The following is a 22,548-nucleotide window of genomic DNA, read 5'->3' as shown; positions in this document are numbered from 1 at the left end:
TGGGTTCTGTTGTGGTGAGTAAGTGGCCTTAGGATGGTGTGGATGTCAAATACATTTCCCAATCCATCCTGTGCTTTGTGTCCTGAGAAAACAGGTGGTTCAGACACAGGACAAGACTCAGAGCTCCATCTTCTTCCCACTCTTGTTTATGTTCCTTGGTGTGGGGATGTTGGAACTTTTGTGGAGTCTTTCCTCATTCTGTGTCCCCGCTGAAAGCAGCGCAAAATGTGCAGGCCACCGAGAGATGCTTTAACATTGTGCCACTATGACGGAGAAATGTTCATTTAATGGCTGATGTAGAATTCAAAGCTAGGAGGTGGCAGAAGCAATGATAACGGTGTCAGGAACAATGAAACATCATGAAAAAATTTGGATCAAACTTAAGTTTGTTGACCTGAAAAAGGATATGTGCTTTCAGTCAAAATGCTAGCAGACAGGAAGAGCTCACACAGCAACTGAGGCAGTGGGCAAGAGTAAAGTGAAGCGACCTCAGATGGCCACCAGAGGGTGATGCTGTTACAGGGCGAGAATGGGCAGATCATTAAGAGTGTAAAAAGTCAAACACTGCGGATTCTGGAAATCTGAAATAAAAACAGAAAATGCTGGAAAACACTCAGCAGGTCAGGCAGCATCTGCGGAGAGAGAAACAGAGTTAACGTTTCAGGTCGATGACCTTTTGCTCACCACCGAGGTAAGACTGACCGGCCTATAATTGTTCAGCCTTTCCCTCGTACCCTTTTTAAACAATGGTACTACGTTTGCAGTCTTCCAGTCCTCCAGTACCTCCCCTGTATCTAGTGAGGATTGGAAAATGATCCTCAGAGCATCCGCTATTTCCTCCCTGGCTTCCTTCAATAGCCTGGGAAACAATCCATCCGGCCCTGGTGACTTATCAACTTTCAAGGATTCCAGTCCCTCTAGTACTTCCTCTCTCGTTATGTTTACCTTATCCAATATTTCACACCTCTCCTCTTTAACTACTATGTCCAATCATCCCTTTCCTTTGTGAATACGGAGACAAAATGTTCATTTAAAACCCTACCCACATCCTCTGCTTCTACACACAAGTTACCCTTATCATCCCTGATAGGTCCCACCTTTTCCTTAGCTTATCCTCTTGTTCTTAATGTACTGATAAAACATCTTTGGGTTTTCTTTAATCTTACTAGCTAATATCTTTTCATGCCCTCTCTTTGCTTTCCTTATTTCCTTTATTACATCATCCCTGTACTTTCTATACGCCTCTAGGCTTTCTGCAGTATTTAGTTTTCTGTGACAGTTATCAGCTTTCTTTTTCTGCTTTATCTTGCCCCGTATACTTCTAGACAACCAGGGGGGCTCTAAATTTGGCAGTGCCACCCTTTTTCTTTGAGGGGACGTGTCTGCATTGTACCCGTAGAATTTCACTTTTTAGTGCCTCCCACTGGATTGCCACTGATTTCTCCTCAAGTAGTTGTGTCCAGTCCACTTCTGCCAAATCACCTCCTAGTTCTGTAAAATTTGCCTTCCCCCAATTTACAATGTTTACTCCTGATTTAACTCTGTCCTTTTCCATAATAATGCTAAAACTAACTGAATTGTGGTCACTATCCCCAATATGGTCACCCACTGTCACTTCTTCATTTCCCAGGACTAAATCTAGAATTGCACCCCCTCTTGTTGGGCTTGTCACGTACTGGCTAAAAATATTCTCCTGGACACCGATCAAGAATTTTGCACCCTCTGTGCCCCTCACACTGTTTGAATCCCAGTTGATGTTAGGGTAGTTGAAGTCCCCGACTATTATTGCCCTCTTATTTTTGCACTCAGAAATTTGCCTACATATTTGTTCTTCTATCTCCCTTTCGCTATTCGGGGGTCTATAGTACACTCCTAGTAGTGTGACTGCCCCTTTTTTATTTCTTAGCTCAACCCATAAGGCCTCGATTGATGATCCATTTCGCATATCATCCCTTCTCACAACTGTAATTGATTCTTTAACCAATTAAGCTACCCCCCCTCCTTTTTTAATCACCCACTCTATCCTGCCTGAAAACTCTATATCCAGGGATATTGAGCTGCCAATTATCCCCCTCATTAAGCCAGGTTTCCGTAATAGCAATGATATCATGCTGCCATGTGTCTATCTGTGCCCTTAGCTCATCTGCTTTGTTTGTAATACTCCTTGCAATGAAGTATATTCCCTTTAACCCCGTCAAATTCCTGTGCTGAACACTATTTAACCTTTGCTTCTTTTGCCTTTCTGAGTCACCAACTACATCACTGACTGCTTTTCTACTTCCCGTTTCCCGGTCTGAATTTCCCTGTGTTCCTCTCTCCATAGATGCTGCCTGACATGCTGAGTGTTTTCCAGCATTTCCCGAGGTTTTGTGGATTCCTGCCATTGGTGTGGAATGTAGCGTGAATGAACAATTAAGTTGACATTTACACGTCAGAAAGCACTGACCTGATCGAGAGGGCCAACAGACACTTTGCGAACATTATTGGAGACGTGTTGCCAGCTTGACCCTTGAGGATAACTTGGAGCGATACCTTGACGAGACCATAAATTACCTAGAATAAAAGCAACGATAACTTAGGAAAACTCCTAAACTTTTCAACGCTTCAGAACTGTCGTTCTCAGTTACATCGACCCACCGAGATCTCTGCGCTCCTCCAATAGTGGCCTCTTGCGCATCCCCGATTTTCAGCGCTCCACCATTGGCTGCTGCGCCTTCAGCTGCCTGGGCCCTAAACTCTGGAATTCCCTCCCTAAACCTCTCCGCCTCTCTCTTCTCCTTTAAGCCACACCATAAAACCTACCCCTTTGACCAAGCTTTTAGTCACCTGTCCTAATATCTCTATGTGGCTCAGTGTCAAATTTGTTTGATAATCGCTCCCGTGAAGCGCCTTGGGACGTTTTACTACGTTAAAGGCACTGTATAAATGCAAGTGTGTGTGTGTGTGTGTGTGTGTGCGCGCGTGCGTGCCGCACACAGACACTGTAGGCTGTTCCTTTTCTAATTCTCCATTTCATTAAAAAAAATTGGTTTATATTACTGCCTGACAGGGCTGTGGAAGCAGATTTCTTTAGTAACTTTCACAAAGGGAATTGGATACTTGAAGGGGGAAAATTTACAGGGCAATGGGGAAAGGGTAGGGGGAATGGGACTAATTGGATAGTTCTTTCAAAGAGCCGACACAGGCACGATGGGCCGAATGGCCTCATTCTGTGCTGTTTCATTCTATGATTTTTCCAGAAGGTTTCTTTATCCAGCTTGAATTTACTTTAAATCCAGGAGAGCGGTAGAGTGCGGGGATACATATGGCAACACGCAAGTGACTGATTTGAAGTATTTGAGCAGTCACGTGAGTTATCATGAATTACCAATGCATCGCAAAGAAATAGATTTTGGGGGTGACTCATGTGAACCAGGTGAAGGCTCCAAGTATTGTAGACAAAGGAAATTCCGCCTCTTCCTGCAACGCAAGACTTGTGACAGTGCCGATAGCTACGGGCTGTCCCTTACGCTGTTATCTGTGTGAAACCAGTATAAGCTTGAGCCTGGCTATATCTTTGTTCTTGGGATGTGGGCAACACTGGCAAGGCAGCATTCAGTGCCCATCCCTAATTACCCGGGGGGGGGGGGGGGGGGGTATTAAGAGTCAACCACATAGTGTGGGACTGGAGTCAGGTGTAGCCCAGACCGGGTAAGGACGGTAGACTCCCCTTCCTTGAAGGGCATTAGTGAATCTATTTTTACAACAATCCTGCAGTTTTCATAGTCATTTTCCAGTGCCAGCTCATTAATATATCAGATTTTTAAACAAAATTCAATTCTACGTGGTCAGATTTGAACTCTCGACCCCTAGGTTACTAGTCCAGGACCATAACCGGTAGGCTACCGTTCCCTTAACTTTGTACTTTCAGGAGAAATCTGTCATCTTCCAAATTTCTACATGACAATTATATTACAATATGCAATAGGTAGCAGCTATTTTGCTGTTGGTCTTTCGTTACAGAATAAATGTTCACACAAAGTGGCCAGACGGTGCTGCAGCTTACCATTTTCATCCACAGTATAGACAGACGTCTGGCCCACAGACACTTGTATCAGCTTCTGCTTGGAAGGGGGAGGAATGTGGTACCAACAGTCACCTGTAAACCAAGATTAAACAGGGTGGGATACACCGCTTGTCAACACAATTCCCCAAAGATTGTAAGAGGACGGCAGCAGGTTTACATTACATCATCAAGTTAAATGCAAATTTGGGAATATGCAAGTTTAAAAAAAAAAAAATCAGGATGTCAAGCATTTACATAAACCTGACTGCATCGGGAACCTGTAGAACAATAAAGCTCGGTTTTCTCAAGTTACCACTTTGGCAAGACTTTAGCTCTTGAAGTGTTTACCTGTAGAGTTTTGCGGAGAAACGGAACCACGGTAGAAAGCAGCTCCGTCCCTGGCAATGGCCCAAACCTGGTGGTATCCACCAACAGAGATCGATATAAATGGCTGATCTGTACCGATGTGCAGCCATGAAACTCCCTGGAAGAAAAGTTAGTTTACTATGACATTTCATTAAGTGTTGCAAACAAAGCCATTTACAAATGGATGGTACTAATTAATTAGAGGTGGATAGCTGGGAACAATTACATAGAAACATAGAAAATAGGAGCAGGAGTAGGCCATTCGGCCCTTCGAGCCTGCTCCGCCATTCAATATGACCATGGCTGATCCTCTATCTCAATACCATATTCTTGCTCTCTCCCCATACTCCTTGATGCCTTTTGTGTCTAGAAATCTATCTAGCTCCATCTTAAATATATTCAGTGACTTGGCCTCCACAGCCTTCTGTGGTAGAGAATTCCACAGGTTCACCACCCTCCGAGTGAAGAAATTTCTCCTCATCTCAGTCCTAAATGTCCTACCCTGTATCCTGAGACTGTGACCCCTCGTTCTGGACCCCCCAGCCAGGGGAAACATCCTCCCTGCATCCAGTCTGTCTGGCCCTGTCAGAATTTTATATGTTTCAATGAGATCCCCTCTCATTCTTCTATACTCGAGTGAATACAGGCCGAGTCGATTACAAGCAGTAGTGTAAACAGAGAGATCCAAATGACAGCAAACTACAAAAGTGGTTTATAATAAATCACCTGAACCCTGCGATTGCGTTATAGCCTTGAACTCGCTCCTTCATATTGTTTTGATAATACGTGCAACTTTCATTTTATATGGCCATTTCAATCAGATCTGGGTCCCTTTCTGCGCTGGAATTTTCTGAATGTGCTCTCCATGTCCTTAATGGATTAGGATGGTCACATAATGACAACAACTGTGAAATCACAACAAGTTTACTGAGAAATGATGCTCAGCTGGTATTGGGACTTGGTGTATATTCTTGGACAACACACAGCAGAAAATGGTACCTCAATTCAACCGTCGAAGTTTAGTTTTTTAAAACAAAAAGGACTGCCGTAAACAATAAATTTGCTTGAAATGTACTACTGGTTAAGATGCGTCTCCTTACTAGTGCATTCTGCTTTGTTACTCCAAGCCTGCACAAGACATCTCCTTTGCTGCTAATGGCCCACAGCGCTGCTGGGTCATCTGCCTTCGGTGACATGCACGGGATCAGTGAGATGTCTCGCAGTGGTACTGGCTGAACCTCAAACCAGGGTCCCGGGATAACTATTTTGCATTTTCTACAAAATTAAAAAAATTTTAAAAAAGGACAATTAATCATTTACAAATGGAAAACTGAAATCCAGTCAGCAGAGAAAGAATCAATCAAAAAAAAAATAAAATAGAATAATTTACAAAATTTATGTAACCAACCCTTTCAATTTCAACCTTTACCTTGCCCAACGTCGACGTCTCACAAAATCTTTCATTGTCTTGTATCCATGGTAAGAGCTGAAACAGGCAATATTCGTCAGACATCACACCACACATATTAACAACATGGTAACAAACTCATTTCGCGCTAGACCTCCTCAAAAATCAGGCGAAATTGAAACGCGTGTCGTTAAAGAAAAGGAAATTAAAAGATAAATGATCAAAAGGGTCACCTAAAAAGATTGAAAATATGTATTGACATGATGGGAAAACCCCACAAATTGCACTGGCAATCACCCCTCATGTTAACAGACTCGGCTACACATGCACATTTCCAGCAAGGTACAGAGAGTTTACAAATGGAGAACGTCTGAATAAACTGCGTTTCACAATCCCCTGCAGTCACACAATATGGATCGCAGTGATTCTCGAAAATAAATAAAAAACATTAAATATTTAGATTTAGTTTTAAATGAGAATTATATCAGCTCGAAGGACTATCTGAAAATCTGCTCTCCACTGCATCGTGTGAGCTCCATCGGGTGAGGGATGTCAGTCCTGAGGGGATGACATTTTGCTACTACTTCCAACTAGGCACAGCATCAAACTAGTCGAGGTAATGCAGACCGCAGCTGAGATACAGAGTAAATTTCCTTTGACACAGATCAGCCACGATTTAATTGAATGGCAGAACAGGCTGGAGGGGCTGAATGGCCTACTCCTGTTCCTCATGTGTGGTGTTCTGAAGACCGTACGAACTTACGCACAAGACTAGAAAGTTAGGTCTCTGTTTGGGGGGTCTCTTAAACTCTAGTCACTGACGGGTGGCACAGTGGCTCACTCTCAATGTTAAATACATTTAATTGGGAGTATCTGCTCACCAAGTGTAAGCAACACAAAGTTACATTCAGGCTGAGACAGGAGTGCACTGCACTACAACAGTTAGCACTGCGCAAGTTAAGAAATCACCAGTATCGTACATATAAGAGTTAAAGTTTAATTCCAATAGCTGATACGTTCATGTACTTACGCAGGAAAGTCAGCTGCAAATTGCCAGCCTTCCCTATCAGTCCCGCCTGGGGCATTGAAATCAATATACCAATCAGATATCTGACAGTAAAGAAACAAACACAGCATTTCAACAACGCTTCAAAAATACAGGTTCTCTAGATAACGTCTGTGGGCTTGGAGCTACTTTTGACGGATGGGATTTAATCTTTCAGCAGCAAACGTGAATATGATCAGTTGAAAGTTAGAATCATACTTTCAACAGAAAGTTGCACCTCATTGTCCGCCTGCTGTTCTGCTCTCTGCTGCCACCATCTGTTACCTGACAGAATTGATTCTAAACTTCCAGTGTATTACCAACACAAACTTGCATTTATATAGCGCCTTGAACATAGCAAAACACCTCAAGGCGCTTCACAGGAACATTATCAAACAAAATCTGACACCAAGCCACAAAAGGAGATATTAGGACAGGTGATCAAAAGATTGGTCAAAGAGGTGAGAGGTAGGTTTTAAGGAGTGTCTCGAAAAGGAGGAGAGAGGGGTAGAGAGGCAGAGAGGCTTAAGGAGGGAATTCCAGAGCTTAGGGCCTAGGCAGCTGGCAGCTGAACGCGCGGCCGCCAATGGTGGTGCAATGAAAATCAGGGATGCGCAAGAGGCCAGAACTGGAGGAGCGCAGAGATCGGAGGGTTCTAGGGCTGGAGGAGGTTACGGAGATAGAGATACCACTGCAAGCAAAATCTTTACAGAACATATTTCATTGTATTATGGGCAAGGTAAGAGTTAAAACCCTGACCCCATTACTCTGCGCAGAATTTTTGCAAAGCCAATGCTTCACGTTACTGGGCTTTGTGTTAAACGGGGTAAATTATTATAGTCACGCACAATTAGCAAGATTTAAAGCCTGTGCCTTATTTATACACAGTGCAAAAACGTTTACTGCAAATTAGGGCAGTAGGCAACAGAGCTGCTGACTGCTGCCCTCTAACACTACAAGCTGAACTACATCACTTGTTGAAAGAACTGTCTCAGCTGAGTAAGTTGATTTGAGAGAGGACAGGAGGCAAGGATTTCCAATTCCTCTCAGTTCGGGGAGTGGAAGTGAAACAAGAAAAAAAAATACATATGTGTGTATGTGTCAGATGACAGGACGATTAGACCTGCAGGCCATTCCACAAATTTACTCCCACTCAGTGACTGGCGTATCTGTTAGTTTTCTTCCCCCTTTTCTCTCTATTTTACTAAAATGTTTATCTTTCAGTCTTCAGTTCTGATGAAGGGTTACATTTTAGCCAAAAACATAAATAACCTGCCTTTTCTCCTTTGGACATTTGTAAACAATTTTACAACACCAAGTTATAGTCCAGCAATTTTATTTTAAATTCACAAGCTTTCGGAGGCTACCTCCTTCCTCAGGTGAACGATGTGGAAATGAACATGGCAGTGATCTCCCGACTGTTAGGATAGCCCTCAGAGCTCAGTATCGAGGGGGTCCCACATGAATAAAGGCTTTTGAGGGCGTGGGAGAGAGGTAGAAAAGTAGAGGGGTTTAGAAAGAGTTCCAGGTTGGCACATCAAGATTAGCCAGTTAGGCAAGGTAGCAGAGTCCTGTATCCACCTATAGGACCATATCCTAGAATGAGTCACTATTTGCAGAAGGGGCGGGGAAGATTGCCAGGGAAGCAAAAGACAATACAATTAGCCCTGGGACTTCTACTCACTGTTTAAAAACTTACAATGATTTAAAGTTTTACAGCAGATTAAATGACACCATGCATTATCCCTGCAATCCTGAAAATAAATACAATTAGTGTCTAAGTGCTTATAGAGATTGTAAATGAAGGGTCTAAACTGCCCTAGGTTCAGATCCTAAAAAAAAATGTAACTCAATCTCAGAACCTTGTGTCTGACAAACCTGGTTTGAATGTGTGGAAAGAATAAGTAGGAAGTGTAGAATAAGAGGCCCTCTCATCTGGACGTAAAAGATCCCATGGCACTATTTCGAAGAGGAGCAGGGGAGCTCTCCCCGTGTCCTGGCCAATATTTATCCCTCGACCAACATCACAAACAGATTATCTGGTTGTTATTTTATTGCTGTTTGTGGGACCTTGCTGTGCGCAAATTGGCTGCCGCGTTTCCTACATTACAACAGTGACTACACTTCAAAATTACTTCATTGGCTGTAAGGTGCTTTGTCATGAAAGGCGCTATATAAACGCAAGTCTTTCTTTTTATTACTGGGTTCCCAGCCAAAGACTTCAGTAGGCTGTACTGTTAAGGTTCCGAAAGGGAATTTAGGATAAAAGTAACAGTTTATAATGGCTATTGAGGCATAATAAATGTAAGATGCACCTACCCACGTCCATTGTGAAGGAGGTTTGGTGTGTGCCTTTGTACATTCCTGCAGGCCTGACGCATCACTCCACATGTACCTGTCGGTCGGTAGGCCCCTGTAAGAGAAGAGGAGCATCATCACTGCTGCTCGTACAAGATGCCCTTCTGTCACAGCGTCCTATTCACAACAGGCTTCTCGTGGCTGCTCTGTTAAGGAGTTACCCATCACATAGAATCTACAGCACAGAAACAGGCCATTCGGCACAACTGGTCTATGCCGGTGGTTATGCTCCACACGAGCCTCCTCCCACCCTATCAGCATATCCTGCTATTCCTTTCTCCCTCATGTGATTATCTAGCGCCCCCTTAAATGCATCTATCAGGTCACCCCTCAGTCTTCTCTTTTCTAGAGAAAAGAGCCTCAGCCTGTTCAGTTGTTCCTGATATCTAGGTGTTGTCCAAATAATCTATTGCTCAAAAACATACATTGAAACAGGATTCTGGCCAATTCAACATATTACATACAGATAATTAGAAAAAGAAAAAGTTAGGAAAAGGTAAACACCTAACCACCTAAAACACCTAAAGGTAAACACCTAAATCCATCTCGTACACCAACTCTACAGTAGACGCCGCAACCTCGGAACCAAGATAGAGTCCATACTCTCAACCTGTACTCAGGACACAGCAGACCAGCTACGAGACACTGCCAAACAGACGAGGCAACGGAACTACGCTACTGATATGAAAACCAAGAGCAGGAAGCTTGAGAAACTCGGCATCACCACCAGCATCAACCAAGCTTCCCCTGGTACCACGGTTGCAACCACAGGGAAGTCTATCGTCAATTTGTCCGACCACACCCTTCAACCAGACGAAATTGAAGTTCTCAGCCGAGGGCTCAATTTCTGCTCCACTACCAAAATGGACCCCATTGGTCTCGCGGCAGACACAGAGGAATTCATCAGGAGAATGAGGCTCCGGGAATTCTTCCACAAATCCCAAGATTTCAGCAGCGAACCCAATGAGACAATCAACGATCTGGAACAGCAGACAGAGGGATCCGCGGTACAGCAACCGAAGAGGAAAGAGTCTCACTGGACTCCTCCGGAGGGTCGCTGCCCTAAGCTTGACATGTATGCTCAAGCTGTCAGGAAATGCGTCAATGCCAGATTCATCAGCCGCACTCGGAAGACAGTCCAGAATGTCACCCGAGCACAACGCAACGCCATCAACGCTCTCAAGACCAACCGCAACATCGTCATCAAACCAGCGGACAAAGGAGGAGCCATCGTCATACAGAACAGAACGGACTATTGCAAAGAAGCATACCGACAACTGGACAACCAGGAACACTACAGACCGTTACCCGCAGATCCGACCAAAGAACACACCCACCAGCTCAACAAACTGATCAAGACCTTCGATCCAGACCTTCAAAACATCCTACGCACTCTCATCCCACGTACTCCCCGCGTGGGAGACTTCTACTGCCTCCCAAAGATACACAAAGCCAACACACCCGGACGTCCTATCGTATCAGGCAACGGAACCCTGTGTGAGAACCTCTCTGGATACGTCGAGGGCATCCTGAAACCCATCGTACAGGGAACCCCCAGCTTCTGTCGCGACACTACAGACTTCCTACAAAAACTCAGCACCCACAGCCCAGTTGAACCAGGAACACTTCTCACCACGATGGACGTCTCGGCACTCTACACCAGTATCCCCCACGATAATGGCATCGCTGCAACAGCATAAATACTCAACACCAACAACAGCCAATCTCCAGACGCCATCCTACAACTCATCCGCTTCATCCTGGATCACAATGTCTTCACCTTCGACAACCAGTTCTTTACCCAAACACACGGAACAGCCATGGGGACCAAATTTGCACCCCAATACGCCAACATTTTCATGCACAAGTTCGAGCAGGACTTCTTCACTGCACAGGACCTCCAACCAATGCTATACACCAGATACATCGACGACATTTTCTTTCTATGGACCCACGGCGAGGAATCACTGAAGAGACTACACGATAACATCAACAAGTTCCATCCCACCATCAAGCTCACCATGGACTACTCCTCAGAATCGGTTTCTTTCTTGGACACACGAATCTCCATCAAAGACGGGCACCTCAGCACCTCACTCTACCGCAAGCCCACGGACAACCTCACGATGCTCCACTTTTCCAGCTTCCACCCTAACCACGTCAAAGAGGCCATCCCCTATGGACAGGCCCTGCGAATACACAGGATCTGCTCAGACGAGGAGGAACGCGATGGACACCTACAGACGCTGAAAGACGCCCTCGTAAGAACGGGATATGACCCTCGACTCGTCGATCGACAGTTCCGACGGGCCACAGTGAAAAATTGCATAGACCTCCTCAGAAGACTAACACGGGACGCAACCAACAGAGTACCCTTCGTCGTCCAGTACTTCCCCGGAGCGGAGAAACTACGCCATGTTCTCCGCAGCCTTCAACATGTCATCGATGACGACGAACACCTCGCTAAGGCCATCCCCACGCCTCCACTACTCGCCTTTAAACAGCCACCCAACCTCAAACAGACCATCGTTCGCAGCAAATTACCCAGCTTTCTGGAGAACAGCGTCCACGACACCACACAACCCTGCCACGGTAACCTCTGCAAGACATGCCAGATCATCGACACAGATACCACCATCACACGAGAGGGCACCACCCACCAGGTACATGGTTCATACTCCTATGACTCGGCCAACGTTGTCTACCTCATATGTTGCAGGAAAGGATGCCCCGGAGCATGGTACATTGGCGAGACCATGCAGACACTGCGACAACGGATGAACGGACACCGCGCAACAATCGCCAGACAGGAGGGTTCCCTCCCAGTCGGGGAACACTTCAGCAGTCAAGGACATTCAGCCACCGATCTTCGGGTAAGCGTACTCCAAGGCGGCCTTCGAGACACACGACAACACAAAATCGTCGAGCAGAAATTGATAGCCAAGTTCCGCACCCATGAGGACGGCCTCAACCGGGATCTTGGGTTCATGTCGCGCTACACGTATCCCCACCAGCGAATAAAAGTTATCTGTTTTTAATTCAACGGGTCATTTTCAGTCTTTCTCTTCCTTTCGGATGTTTCTCCCTCTCTCTCTCTGTTTTGTGTTCTGGCCGTTTGTATATTCGGTGGTCCTGTAGGTAACACCTATCTGTCTGAACACTTTGATTGCCTTGACAACGGGCAGTTGGAATGATTATCTGTAATCACCAGGTATTGTTCTTTGAATATAAATGCGAAAGGTTCAAGGATTTCCTGACATTCACCTGACGAAGGAGGAAGCCTCCGAAAGCTTGTGATTGTCAAATAAAATTGTTGGACTATAACTTGGTGTTGTAAGATTGTTTACCTAAATAGAGGTCATTCAAGAACATTAGAAAATATTAACATGCTAACAAAGTGCGCTCAAGATTCAATCTGCTCTGGGACTCAACTCTCAAATTCCAGGGCGATTTATTTCTCCCCACTCTTTCTTTCCTTCTCTCCTGAAGGCACTGACCTTTTGTTGGGATCCAATTCCACTGACCCAGGTAGAAAGGTGTGATAGGGGAGTGTCAGCAGGCTACTCTACCAAGTCAGGCATCGCGTCTCTCACCTGATACTCACACAGCTGCATTTTCCAGCAGGGAAACACCGGGTACCAATCAGGAGCACGAACCATCACTGGTTCTTCTCCCTAGCCCACGGGCCCTGATACCAATTGAGAATAGCTAGCTTCAGAGAGACCAGGAGTCAAACCTGGAGCCTTCTGGTCTGTTTAGCTTGGTGTAATCAGGACAGTATCCTTATCCATTAGGCCATCCAGGGGAGATAGGGCAAATTTCCAAGCATACAGAATGAAGTTACACATGGCATAGGTGTTGCATGACTAAAATATTTTTGCATGGTGTCAGCCGTGGCTCAGTTGGTAGCACTCTCGCCTCAGAGTCAGAAGGTCGAGTGTTTAAATCCCGCTCCAGAGACCCGAGCACAAAATCTAGGCCAACATTCCCGGTGCAGTACTGGGGGAGTGCTGCACTGTCGGAGGTGCCGTCTTTCGGATGAGATGTTAAACCGAGGCCCCGCCCGACCCCTCACATGGATGTAAAAGATCCCACGGCCACTATTGTGAAGAAGAGCAGGGGAGTTCTTCCTGATGTCCTGGGGCCAATATTTATCCCTCAACCTACATCACTGAAACAGATTATCTGGTCATTATTACATTGCTGTTTGTGGAACCTTGCTGTGCTTCCAACAGTGACTACACTTTAAAAGTACTTTTGGCGCTTTGGGACATCCTGAGGTCGTGAAAGGTGCTATATAAATGCAAGTTCTTTCTTTCATGAAATCGCCTTCAAAGTGTTGGCAGTAAGGTTTGAGAGTCTAAAAAATCCTTGTAATAAATAAATGTTCCAACAGGATTCAGAATATAAAATAACAAAGGTTTTCTGCACATATATTTTAAGTTTGTTCCATACCTACTACTGTATCCAGAAACAGGATTCCAACGCTGGTTTTCATAGATGTAAACGCACTTCACATCTGACTGTGTATAAATATTATCTGTACTGCTAGCCAGTCCTGAAGAAAAAATTACAAGTCATACAGCAAAGCAGCTTTCGCAAACAAAATTCAGCACTTAGTTAAAATGTAATTCATACACTGGCATAAGTGAGCTCTGGAGAAATAAAGCAGCAATGTCTAACAGTCCCACACACCACACGGTGTAAAGCGCCTTTAAACATTTCCGCAATTGATAAAGTGCTACTTAAATGCAACAACTTTTCTTCTTTGCCGTCAGTAGGTGAATTTTCATTCAATAACAACTTGCGTTTAGACAGCACCTTTAACGTAGCAAAATGTCCCAAGGCGCTTCACAGGAGCGTAATCAGACAAACTCTGACACCGAGCCAAAGAAGGAGGTATTAGCTCAGGTGACCAAACGCTCAATCAAAGAGGCAGGTTTTAAAAGGAGGAGCGAGAGATGGTGGAGGTTTGGGGATAACCTCCTCTAGCCCTACAACCCTCCGAGAACTCTGCGTTCCTCCAACTCTGGCCTCTTGTCCATCCCCCACTTCCTCCGCCCCGCCGTTGGTGGCTGTGCCTTCAGCCGTCTAGGCCCTAAGTTCTGTTAAATTCTGAACTAGGACACAGCAAAACAGAAAGGGGACCTCACAGTACAAATGCAATGAGCCTTTGGCTTCAGAGTAAGAAGTGAATTCCCATTCTGCTCACTTCCTAATCTGAGCTGCAATAAACGGGGAGGTGCAAAGCGGGGGAGAAGTGCATGGAGAGACATGCATGGGGGTTTGTAACACCTTCCGACATACAGTCAGGTGAACACTGGGCAGGCAACCTGGAAGCAGATTGACTGCCTGCCTCAACATAGAGGTGATGAGTCCAGGTGGGCCAAAGATTGGGGGAAGCGATGGGAGGGGGTGGGGGGGGGGTATCATTTACAAAATAAATAAATTACATAAAAGGAAAACAATTAGAAAAGAAAGAATCACCTTGAAGGAAACCACCTCTATAGCCGCCAGTGTAAACCCAGGCAGTGTGATCATACCCAATGCCCCAGACGATTCCTTGGCTGTTACATTCAACCAAACGGAGGTGTCCTCCAATCTGACGCCAAAACCTATAGAAGACAATTTTAGGATCATAGAATCATACAGCACAGAAAGAGGTCATTCGGCCCATCGTGCCTGTGCCAGCTCTCTGAAAGAGCTGTTCTAAGCTGGATAGTCTGGTGAGGGATAGAATATTAGAACCTGGTCTTCAGTTGCTTCCGAGTTTTTATTCACAGAGATCAAACATTACGCACACTACACCCTAAATAAGCTCTCATATGTGGATACAAGAGAGCCCCAATTGATACACACCACCCGAATACAATTAACACTAATTGATATAAATCCCCCTGCTCTTTCCCCATAGCCCCGGCACATTTTTCCTTTTTTTAAGTATTTATCCAATTCCCTTTTGAAAGTTGTAAGGAGTCTTACAACACCAGGTTATAGTCCAACAGCTTTAATTGAAATTTCAAATAAAGCTGTTGGACTATAACCTGGTGTTGTAAGACTCCTTACATTTGTCCACCCCAGTTCATCACCGGCATCTCCACATCATGGCTACTTTTGAAAGTCACGATTGAAACTGATTCCACCGCCCTTTTCAGGCAGTGCATTAGCACAGAACCACACACGAATGCACTTGGACAGCTTTACTAGAATCTAAAGGCGTTCTCTTTATCTACAGGGGTACGGTTTTTATGGGAGTGTAACGTTGGTAACCTTTTGTAGCAGTTCTGAAAAGTTTTGTAGATAGTGAATTGCAAATATTTTATGGCATAGTTTCTCACATTTCAAATCTTAGTATTCAGAATTTGATTTTAAAAAATGTGCAGATATTCTGCACAACGCACAAATACGTATCTCTATCTATCCACATGGAAGGGAAATCAGGCGGGGGTATAACGTGTAGCCGAATCACTTCGTACCCCCGCCAAAGTTTAATTTTTAAAAATCCATTCTGAGGACGTGGGCACCTCTGGCAAGGCCGGCATTTATTGCCCATCCCTATTTGCCCCGAGAAGGTGGTGGTGGGCCTTCTTCTTGAACCGCTGGTAGCGTGTTTGATACAACCGAGTGACTTGCTAGGCCACTTCAGAGGGCAGTTAAAGAGTCAACCACTTCAGTGTGGGACTGGAGTCACATATAGACCCAGACCGGGTAAGGACGGCAAGTTTCCTTCCCTAAAAGGAGATTGGTGAACCAGTTGGGGTTTTTTTTTTTTAACGACAATCACGGTCACTTTCTCCACCTGGTATTTCAGTACAAGCTATGCTGACTGCGTTAAAATAGGCTGGCTCTGTGTCGAAACACACGCACTATGTATTACTGTTCAGGTCTGGGAATCATGGAAAGGCAAGCCGTTTCATGGACAAAGACTTACAATTGGTCACTTGGCATTGGATGTGGTATTGCTTCCAGACTTGGAGTTGGCTCACTGACAAAGATATCTCCTTTACACGTGACAGACCAAATAGCACGATGGGATGGGGGCCCTTGGAGACCCCTACTGTCACAGCATGCTAAACTCAGGATGGCAAGCTGTAGCACAACACAAAAAAAAACATGTTATAACAACATAATATTCCACGTAAATATAATACAAGAATGATAGCGACTTTATTTGCTTTGAACAAAACCTCAAAACTTTGCCTGCTGGAGCTGGTTGCTAAAAGCATTCCTCTTTCCTTCAAGCCACTCGACCATCAACAACAACAACTTGCATTTATATAGCGCCTTTAACGTAGTAAAACGTCCGAAGGCGTTTCACAGGAGTGATTAACCAAACAAAATTTGACACCGAGCCACATAAGGAGATATTAGGGCAGGTGACCAAAAGCTTGGTCAAAGAGGTAGGTTTTAAGAGCGTCTTAAAGGAGGAGAGAGAGGCGGAGAGGTTTAGGGAGGGAATTCCAGAGCTTAGGGCCTAGACGGCTGAAGGCACGGCCGCCAATGGTGGAGCAAAGGAAATCGGGGATGCGCAAGAGGCCAGAACTGGAGGAGCGCAGAGGGTTGTAGGGCTGATTATGCCAATCAAAGCCACATCTACTTAATCTAGCGTATTAAGCAAGCCAAGTCCTTTGCTCGGTCACTATATCACCACAGGATAACCCTTTTTTAAATCTCAGCTGATCCCTCTGCATGTGTCTGCAAGTACAATATTTGTTTTCATACCTCATTGTTTTGTGAGGTAAATAAGATAATGCAACAAAGAGGAACACTTTACTATGTGTGTGTAATATCAGCATGTATCAATTCTAAAAGGATTGGGACTATTTGAGTATGGTTGGTTCACTTTGCCTACAATATGTGTCCACGAAGCACTGGTTCTCAAACGTTTTTGGACTAAACTGGTGGATAAAATGGGGAATTACAATTGTTTCCAGAAGCTCTCCCCATGGTTGGCCAGGTCTTTTCACCATGTGGTGTGGTGCAGGAGATCCCAGGTTTGAACCCTAATCTGTGTTGGATTTGCTGATCTCAAGAGGGCCAGCTGCAGACTTTACAATCTTCATAAATGTCTACATAGAATTATATAGAACGTACAGCACAGAAACAGGCCATTCGGCCCAACTGGTCTATGTCGGCATTTATGCTCCACACAAGCCTCCTCCTCCCACCTCTCTTCATCTCACCCTATCAGCATCTCCCTGTATTCCTTTCTCCCTCATGTGTTTATCCAGCTTCCCCTTAAATGCATCCAAGCTATTCGCCTCAACCACTCCTTGTGGTAGCGAGTTCCACATTCTCACCACTCTCTGGATAAAGAAGTTTCTCCTGAATTCCCTATTGGATTTATTAGTGACTATCTTATATTTATGACCACTAGTTTTGGACTCCCCCACAAGTGGAAACATCTTCTCTACGTCTACCTGTTGGACATGTTGGAGAGTTGAGAGTTAATGACCACAATGAACTATAATAACCTCGATGTGGAGATGCCGGTGATGGACTGGGGTTGACAAATGTAAGGAATCTTACAACACCAGATTATAGTCCAACAAATTTATTTTAAAATCACAAGCTTTCGGAGATTATCCCCTTCGTCAGATGAATGAGTGAAAAGGTTCTCAAATTGCATATCTTATACTATGCTGGGACAGCATCACACCAATCAAAAGGTGTCGTTGTTATTCAAACAGGCCAGTCACGGAGAACAGCACGTCCCAGTACACTGGATATACATTGTGTCAATTACACAGGCAGGCAGAAAGAGACCCAAAATGGCAGAGAGAGAGAGAATATTAAAAAACATAATTTTTTTCCCCCTTTTTTGCTGGTGGGGTTACGTGTAGCGTGACATGAACCCAAGATCCCGGTTGAGGCCGTCCTCATGGGTGCGGAACTTGGCTATCAACTTCTGCTCGACGATTTTGCGTTGTCGTGTGTCTCGAAGGCCGCCTTGGAGAACGCTTACCCGAAGATCGGTGGCTGAATGTCCTTGACTGCTAAAGTGTTCCCCGACTGGGAGGGAACCCTCCTGTCTGGCGATTGTTGCGCGGTGTCCGTTCATCCGTTGTCGCAGTGTCTGCATGGTCTCGCCAATGTACCATGCTCCGGGGCATCCTTTCCTGCAACGTATGAGGTAGACAACGTTGGCCGAGTCACAGGAGTATGAACCATGTACCTGGTGGGTGGTGTCCTCTCGTGTGATGGTGGTATCCGTGTCGATGATCTGGCATGTCTTGCAGAGGTTGCCGTGGCAGGGTTGTGTGGTGTCGTGGACGCTGTTCTCCTGAAAGCTGGGTAATTTGCTGCGAACAATGGTCTGTTTGAGGTTGGGTGGCTGTTTAAAGGCGAGCAGTGGAGGCGTGGGGATGGCCTTAGCGAGGTGTTCGTCGTCATCGATGACATGTTGAAGGCTGCGGAGAACATGGTGTAGTTTCTCTGCTCCAGGGAAGTACTGGACGACGAAGGGTACTCTGTTGGTTGCGTCCCGTGTTTGTCTTCTGAGGAGGTCTATGCGATTCTTCGCTGTGGCCCGTCGGAACCGTCAATCGACAAGTCGAGCGTCATATCCCGTTCTTACGAGGGCGTCTTTCAGCGTCTGTAGGTGTCCATCGCGTTCCTCCTCGTCTGAGCAGATCCTGTGTATTCGCAGGGCCTGTCCATAGGGGATGGCCTCTTTGACGTGGTTGGGGTGGAAGCTGGAAAAGTGGAGCATCGTGAGGTTGTCCGTGGGCTTGCGGTAGAGTGAGGTGCTGAGGTGCCCGTCTTTGATGGAGATTTGTGTGTCCAAGAAAGAAACCGATTCTGAGGAGTAGTCCATGGTGAGTTTGATGGTGGGATGGAACTTGTTGATGTTATCGTGTAGTCTCTTCAGTGATTCTTCGCCGTGGGTCCATAGGAAGAAAATGTCGTCGATGTATCTGGTGTATAGCGTTGGTTGGAGGTCCTGTGCAGTGAAGAAGTCGTGCTCGAACTTGTGCATGAAAATGTTGGCGTATTGTGGTGCGAATTTGGTCCCCATGGCTGTTCCGTGTGTTTGGGTAAAGAACTGGTTATCGAAGGTGAAGACATTGTGATCCAGGATGAAGCGGATGAGTTGTAGCAGACCAGCTACGATATACCGCCAAACAGACGAGGCAACGGAACTACACTGCCTACATGAAAACCAAGAGTAGGAAGCTTGAGAAACTCGGCATCACCACCAGCATCAACCAAGCCTCCCCCGGTACCACGGTTACAACCACAGGGAAGTCTATCATCAATTTGTCCGACCACACCCTTCAACCAGACGAAATCGAGGTTCTCAGCCGAGGGCTCAATTTCTGCCCCACCACCAAAATGGACCGCATCGGTCTCGCGGCGGACACAGAGGAATTCATCAGGAGAATGAGGCTCCGGGAATTCTACCACAAACCCCAAGATTTCAACAGCGAACCCAATGAGACAATCAATGATCCAGAACAGCAGACAGAGGGATCCACGGTACAGCAACCGAAGAGGAAAGAGTCAAACTGGACTCCTCCGGAGGGTCGCTACCCTCAGCTTGACATGTATGCCCAAGCTGTCAGGAAATGCGTCAATGCCAGATTCATCAGGCGCACTCAGAAGACAGTCCAAAATGTCACCCGAGCACAACGCAACGCCATCAACGCTCTCAAGACCAACCGAAACATCGTCATCAAACCAGCGGACAAAGGAGGAGCCATTGTCATACAGAACAGAACGGACTATTGCAAAGAAGCATACCGACAACTGGACAACCAGGAACACTACAGTTCTTTACCCAAACACACGGAACAGCCATGGGGACCAAATTCGCACCCCAATACGCCAACATTTTCATGCACAAGTTCGAGCACGACTTCTTCACTGCACAGGACCTCCAACCAACGCTATACACCAGATACATCGACGACATTTTCTTCCTATGGACCCACGGCGAAGAATCACTGAAGAGACTACACGATAACATCAACAAGTTCCATCCCACCATCAAACTCACCATGGACTACTCCTCAGAATCGGTTTCTTTCTTGGACACACAAATCTCCATCAAAGACGGGCACCTCAGCACCTCACTCTACCGCAAGCCCACGGACAACCTCACGATGCTCCACTTTTCCAGCTTCCACCCCAACCACGTCAAAGAGGCCATCCCCTATGGACAGGCCCTACGAATACACAGGATCTGCTCAGATGAGGAGGAACGCGATGGACACCTACAGACGCTGAAAGACGCCCTCGTAAGAACGGGATATGACGCTCGACTTGTCGATCGACCGTTCCGACGGGCCACAGTGAAGAATCGCACAGACCTCCTCAGAAGACAAACAGGGGACACAACCAACAGAGTACCCTTCGTCGTCCAGTACTTCCCTGGAGCGGAGAAACTACACCATGTTCTCCGCAGCCTTCAACATGTCATCGATGATGACGAACACCTCGCTAAGGCCATCCCCATGCCTCCACTGCTCGCCTTTAAACAGCCACCCAACCTCAAACAGACCATTGTTCGCAGCAAGTTACCCAGTTTTCAGGAGAACAGCGTCCACGACACCACACAACCCTGCCACGGCAACCTCTGCAAGACATGCCAGATCATCGACACGGATACCACCATCACACGAGAGGACACCACCCACCAGGTACATGGTTCATACTCCTGTGACTCGGCCAACGTTGTCTACCTCATACGTTGCAGGAAAGGATGCCCCGGAGCATGGTACATTGGCGAGACCATGCAGACACTGCGACAACGGATGAACGGACACCGCGCAACAATCGCCAGACAGGAGGGTTCCCTCCCAGTCGGGGAACACTTTAGCAGTCAAGGACATTCAGCCACCGATCTTCGGGTAAGCGTTCTCCAAGGCGGCCTTCGAGACACACGACAACGCAAAATCGTCGAGCAGAAGTTGATAGCCAAGTTCTGCACCCATGAGGACGGCCTCAACCGGGATCTTGGGTTCATGTCACGCTACACGTAACCCCACCAGCAAAAAAAGGGGAAAAAAATTATGTTTTTTAATATTCTCTCTCTCTCTGCCATTTTGGGTCTCTTTCTGCCTGCCTGTGTAATTGACACAATGTATATCCAGTGTACTGGGACGTGCTGTTCTCCGTGACTGGCCTGTTTGAATAACAACGACACCTTTTGATTGGTGTGATGCTGTCCCAGCATAGTATAAGATATGCGATTTGAGAACCTTTTCACTCATTCATCTGACGAAGGGGATAATCTCCGAAAGCTTGTGATTTTAAAATAAATTTGTTGGACTATAACCTGGTGTTGTAAGATTCCTTATATAATAACCATGACTGGTTGATGGACCAGCAAGTTGCCTGGTAACACAAGGAAAGATGAAACATTGAACATGAACAAAGGGATTCTATCCCACTACAGATTTCAACCGGACTGTAAGTGAGTGCTGCCTGGAGCGGACATCAACCATGAGTGATTAATGTAGAAACTATGGTCCATAGCGTAGCCAGAATACAGGATGCTTTGAACTTGGTGTCCTTGATAAGGTCTGGAGACTGCCAACAAGGGAGGGAGGAGTTGTAATCTGAAGGTCTGTCTATTTATGAAAATATTACAGTATGTTGCTTTTGCAGTACACAACATGTGCATAAAAAGAGGTACAATTACAGGGCTAAGTAGGTAACTGGAAGGAGTGAAACAGGATGCTAACCTTGCACTGTACAGATTGATCGCCTGTGCTGTGCAATAAAGTCTGTTCTGTATACTCAACTGCCTTGTGCTTACATGGAACGTGTTGCTGTGAACCATAGAAGGAAGGAAGGTTGGCTAACGCTATTAAACCCTTTCATAATTTTAAAGACCTCTATTAGGTCACCCCTCGGCCTTCTCTTTTCTAGAGAAAGGAGCCCCAGCCTGTTCAATCTTTCCTGATAATTTACGGCCTCTCAGTTCTAGGGGCTGGGGAGGGGCCCACCTCTTCCCATAGTTGAACAGTGCGCCAACTCTCACTGTCATTCTCACACGTGGCGAATGGTCCTCTGGGTCCCAGTGCCCATGGAGCAATAGCCTAAGCATGTGTTTGTGTCTTCAGGAGAGGATGGGGAAAAAATTACGGTGGGGGTGGGGGGGGGGGGGGGAAACAAATCTAATTATTTCCTTTAACTCTAGATTTTCCTGTGTGATCAATCATTCCCTGACAGCACAAGTTTACATGCCCCACTTTATAGACAAGCATCTGGTTCAAGACTTCCCCCAGCCCAGTCGAGAACAGCGGTGCAGTGCGCGATGCTAACTCATGAAGGGATTTTGATAAGAGTAAATAAGGAGAAACTGTTTCCAGTGGCAGG

General features: G+C 45.9%; 1 protein-coding gene across 1 annotated transcript in view; it reads right to left on the bottom strand.

The window, feature by feature from the left end:
• The window catches only part of tecpr1a (tectonin beta-propeller repeat containing 1a), a 65,639-nt gene that overhangs the window by 14,399 nt on the left and 28,692 nt on the right, over positions 1-22,548 (bottom strand). The window contains exons 14-23 of the mRNA XM_068003492.1: positions 16,154-16,311; positions 14,710-14,837; positions 13,678-13,780; positions 9,184-9,277; positions 6,850-6,929; positions 5,841-5,897; positions 5,512-5,686; positions 4,394-4,529; positions 4,046-4,138; positions 2,447-2,553 (exon numbers count right to left, since the gene is read on the bottom strand). Of these exons, the coding sequence (XP_067859593.1) occupies positions 2,447-2,553; positions 4,046-4,138; positions 4,394-4,529; positions 5,512-5,686; positions 5,841-5,897; positions 6,850-6,929; positions 9,184-9,277; positions 13,678-13,780; positions 14,710-14,837; positions 16,154-16,311 (1,131 nt within the window). The remainder of the gene's footprint in view (positions 1-2,446; positions 2,554-4,045; positions 4,139-4,393; positions 4,530-5,511; positions 5,687-5,840; positions 5,898-6,849; positions 6,930-9,183; positions 9,278-13,677; positions 13,781-14,709; positions 14,838-16,153; positions 16,312-22,548) is intronic.

This window comes from Heptranchias perlo, chromosome 22, assembly GCF_035084215.1.
Source record: "Heptranchias perlo isolate sHepPer1 chromosome 22, sHepPer1.hap1, whole genome shotgun sequence".
In the NCBI taxonomy this organism is placed as follows: Eukaryota; Metazoa; Chordata; class Chondrichthyes; order Hexanchiformes; family Hexanchidae; genus Heptranchias; species Heptranchias perlo.
The sequence above is the reverse complement of the archived record's forward strand: the minus strand, read 5'-3'. Positions and strand labels throughout refer to the sequence as shown.